The following is a 3863-nucleotide window of genomic DNA, read 5'->3' as shown; positions in this document are numbered from 1 at the left end:
GGGACGGTACCTTTTCGAAAGTTACATATTTATACTTAAAGGGTCTTTATTAATACCTCAAGGGTACATATTAGTACCTAAGAAGTACTAAAGTGTACCTCTTGAATTTTTTGTAGGTACTAATATATACCTTTGAGGTACCAACCTAAACCCTTTCAGCACAAATAAGTACCTTTTGAAAAGGTACCATCCCAGTGACAGCTCTTGTACCTATGTTTCTGAGAGTGTGTGTTCCTCTATTGTCCTTCTTTGTTGGGTAGTTCGCAGTGCACATCCAGTCTGGTTGGTGATGCACAACTAGATCAAGAGTCGGTAGTGATGTAGTGCTGGGCACATCTCTAAACATCAAAGAAGCGATTGACTGTCCGTCGTAATTCATGCTCATTTTGTCTTCTCTTTTAAGAGGTTTATCCTAAAACACTGGTTTTTATGCAAATGTTCTAAATTTATGCACATATTTACGTTTTCATTAAGCCTTTTTTATGCTATAGTCCAAAAATTTGCAAGAAGATAGGTGGATGGAAACATGATTATTTACTCCCATAGTATTTTTATTATTCCTACTTTGGATGTCAAGTGGCTACCAGCTACTATCATCCTTCAAACTTCTTTTGTCTTTAACAATACGTAGAAACTCAATAAATGATGAGTAAATGATCATTTGTATTGGGTGAACTCTCTTTTCATGGACTAGAATCAAATTTAAGACTCGAATTTGTCCGTAATTGACTTTTATATCCAAACCTATCAGCCCATGTAAAATGTTTGCAACCACTCACCTTCACGAAAACAGTAAATCCGATGAATCATCATTTATTTTTCAGTGCGGTCAACGATCATCCTTCAAAACATCCTCTTCTGTGTTCAACAATAAGAAGAAACTCAACAAATGATGAGTAAACGTTCATTTTTATTGGGTGAACATCAAATTTAAGACTCTGGAAATTGTCCGTGATTGACTTTTATATCCAAACCTCAGTGCTCCTCTGTTTTGATTTTCTGTTTGCCTTCGGTTTACTCCGTGTTCCTCTATTGTCCTTCTTTGTTGAGCAGTTTGCAGTACAAATCCAGTCCGGTTGGTGATCCACAACTAGATCAAGAGTCGGTAGTGATGTAGTGCTGGGGACATCTTTAAACATCAAAGAAGCGATTGACTGTCCATCGTAATTCATGCTCATTATGTCTTCTCTTTTAAGAGGTTTATCCTAAAACACTGGTTTTTATGCAAATGTTCTAAATTTATGCACATATTTACGTTTTCATTAAGCCTTTTTTATGCTGTAGTCCAAAAATTTGCAAGAAGATAGGTGGATGGAAACATGATTATTTACTCCCATAGTATTTTTATTATTCCTACTTTGGATGTCAAGTGGCTACCAGCTACTATCATCCTTCAAACTTCTTTTGTCTTTAACAATACGTAGAAACTCAATAAATGATGAGTAAATGATAATTTGTATTGGGTGAACTCTCTTTTCATGGACTAGAATCAAATTTAAGACTCGAATTTGTCCGTAATTGACTTTTATATCCAAACCTATCAGCCCATGTAAAATGTTTGCAACCACTCACCTTCACGAAAACAGTAAATCTGATGAATCATCATTTATTTTTCAGTGCGGTCAACGATCATCCTTCAAAATATCTTCTTTTGTGTTCAACAATAAGAAGAAACTCAATAAATGATGAGTAAACGTTCATTTTTATTGGGTGAACATCAAATTTAAGACTCTGGAAATTGTCTGTGATTGACTTTTATATCCAAACCTCAGTGCTCCTCTGTTTTGATTTTCTGTTTGTCTTCGGTTTACTCCGTGTTCCTCTATTGTCCTTCTTTGTTGAGCAGTTTGCAGTACAAATCCAGTCCGGTTGGTGATCCACAACTAGATCAAGAGTCGGTAGTGATGTAGTGCTGGGGACATCTTTAAACATCAAAGAAGCGATTGACTGTCCGTCGTAACTCATGCTCATTTTGTCTTCTCTTTTAAGAGGTTTATCCTAAAACACTGGTTTTTATGCAAATGTTCTAAATTTATGCACATATTTACGTTTTTATTAAGCCTTTTTATGCTGTAGTCCAAAAATTTGCAAGAAAATAGGTGGATGGAAACATGATTATTTACTCCCATAGTATTTTTATTATTCCTACTTTGGATGTCAAGTGGCTACCAGCTACTATCATCCTTCAAACTTCTTTTGTCTTTAACAATACGAAGAAACTCAATAAATGATGAGTAAATGATAATTTGTATTGGGTGAACTCTCTTTTCATGGACTAGAATCAAATTTAAGACTCGAATTTGTCCGTAATTGACTTTTATATCCAAACCCATCAGCCCATGTAAAATGTTTGCAACCACTCACCTTCACGAAAACAGTAAATCCAATGAATCATCATTTATTTTTCAGTGCGGTCAACGATCATCCTTCAAAACATCCTCTTCTGTGTTCAACAATAAGAAGAAACTCAACAAATGATGAGTAAACGTTCATTTTTATTGGGTGAACATCAAATTTAAGACTCTGGAAATTGTCCGTGATTGACTTTTATATCCAAACCTCAGTGCTCCTCTGTTTTGATTTTCTGTTTGTCTTCGGTTTACTCTGTGTTCCTCTATTGTCCTTCTTTGTTGAGCAGTTTGCAGTACAAATCCAGTCCGGTTGGTGATCCACAACTAGATCAAGAGTCGGTAGTGATGTAGTGCTGGGGACATCTTTAAACGTCAATGAAGCGATTGACTGCGAGTCTTGGTTTATAGCGCCGTATCCCTTCCATGATCCATCCTTGACCAGCACAGACTTCTTGATCATCTTCCAAGCCAAATGATTGAGCTCTAAGAAGTTCAAGAAGATGCAGAACACTCCCACGCAGAACATGAAGATCAGAAATACGGTTTTCTCTGTGGGACGTGAAACGTAGCAGTCGACTCTTTGCATGCAAGGAGAAGACGTACAAATGAAATGAGTTGGGACGCGGAATCCAAACAGCAGCCATTGAGCCACTACGAAAGCCACTTCAAGGATGGTACGAAAGCAAACGTGGAAGATGTAATACTTTGAAAGGACTCCCGAAGAACTTTTCGATGCTTGCGATGGTTTCTGGTTGGTGATTCCTTCAAGGCTTGGATTCAGGTGTTTATGCGATTTAATGGAGCAGCTCTCCGAATCGCAGCTCCTCTCAAGCGCTTCCTTTATCTGCTCACATTCGGGTTGTTTGGATAAGTTGTGCCAGGTGTAGATGATAAAACAAAGCGACGGCGTGGATACCGTGATGATCTGGAAGACCCAAAAACGTGGTTGCGATATTGGCGCGAATGCATCATAGCAGACATTTGGACATCCCGGTTGGAGAGTATTGCACACGAACATCTCCTGCTCGTCAGTATAGACGTCTTCGGTCGCCACTGCGACGATCAGCAATCTGAAAATCACCATTATTGTGAGCCAGAGGCGTCCGATCATGGTGGAGTGCTGGTGCACGGCGTCCAGCAGCCGCTTCAGCAGCGTCCATTCTGTCATGTCTCTGCGCGCCGGCCGATTGAAGTACAGCACCTGAAATAGCTCCACTTTAGCTCTGCTGCCAGCGAGGACGGCCGTTTTCATGTTACAGCTCTGGCCAGAGAGCGAAGGTGCCATCACTGCTTCCAGCCATGCCTTTCTCCTTCAGAGATAAGGCCTCGCCGCGGCCACTTCACACCGGTCACGTGGTGCTGTCGCTTGTCTGTCGAGTGCATTTAGAAAGCGGGAGCTGATAGCGTCGGCAGATTACACTCTTTTCAGATTGATAGGATGGGTTGCTTCTTGAGGCCACGCTTTTAAAAATACGCCACAGATAGCGGCTGCGTCCATGATCTGTTGTGTAC

The 3863-nt window shown here is 39.9% G+C and overlaps 1 protein-coding gene across 1 annotated transcript; it reads right to left on the bottom strand.

Annotated features, from left to right (window-relative positions):
- Positions 1–2514: 2514 nt before the first annotated feature.
- gjd6 (gap junction protein delta 6) lies at positions 2515–3636 on the bottom strand. The gene has a single exon (XM_056462696.1). It carries the CDS (start codon positions 3634–3636, stop codon positions 2548–2550), a length of 1089 nt encoding a protein of 362 aa, XP_056318671.1. The 3' UTR covers positions 2515–2547.
- Positions 3637–3863: the final 227 nt, after the last annotated feature.

Source organism: Danio aesculapii, chromosome 7 (genome assembly GCF_903798145.1).
Source record: "Danio aesculapii chromosome 7, fDanAes4.1, whole genome shotgun sequence".
NCBI lineage: Eukaryota > Metazoa > Chordata > Actinopteri > Cypriniformes > Danionidae > Danio > Danio aesculapii.
Note: the sequence above shows the minus strand (reverse complement) of the source record. Positions and strands in the feature narration are given on the sequence as shown.

Bases quoted from the DNA above. Each gene is read 5' to 3' on its own strand.
- gjd6 (XM_056462696.1), bottom strand. From the start codon at position 3,636: ATGGCACCTTCGCTCTCTGGCCAGAGCTGTAACATGAAAACGGCCGTC.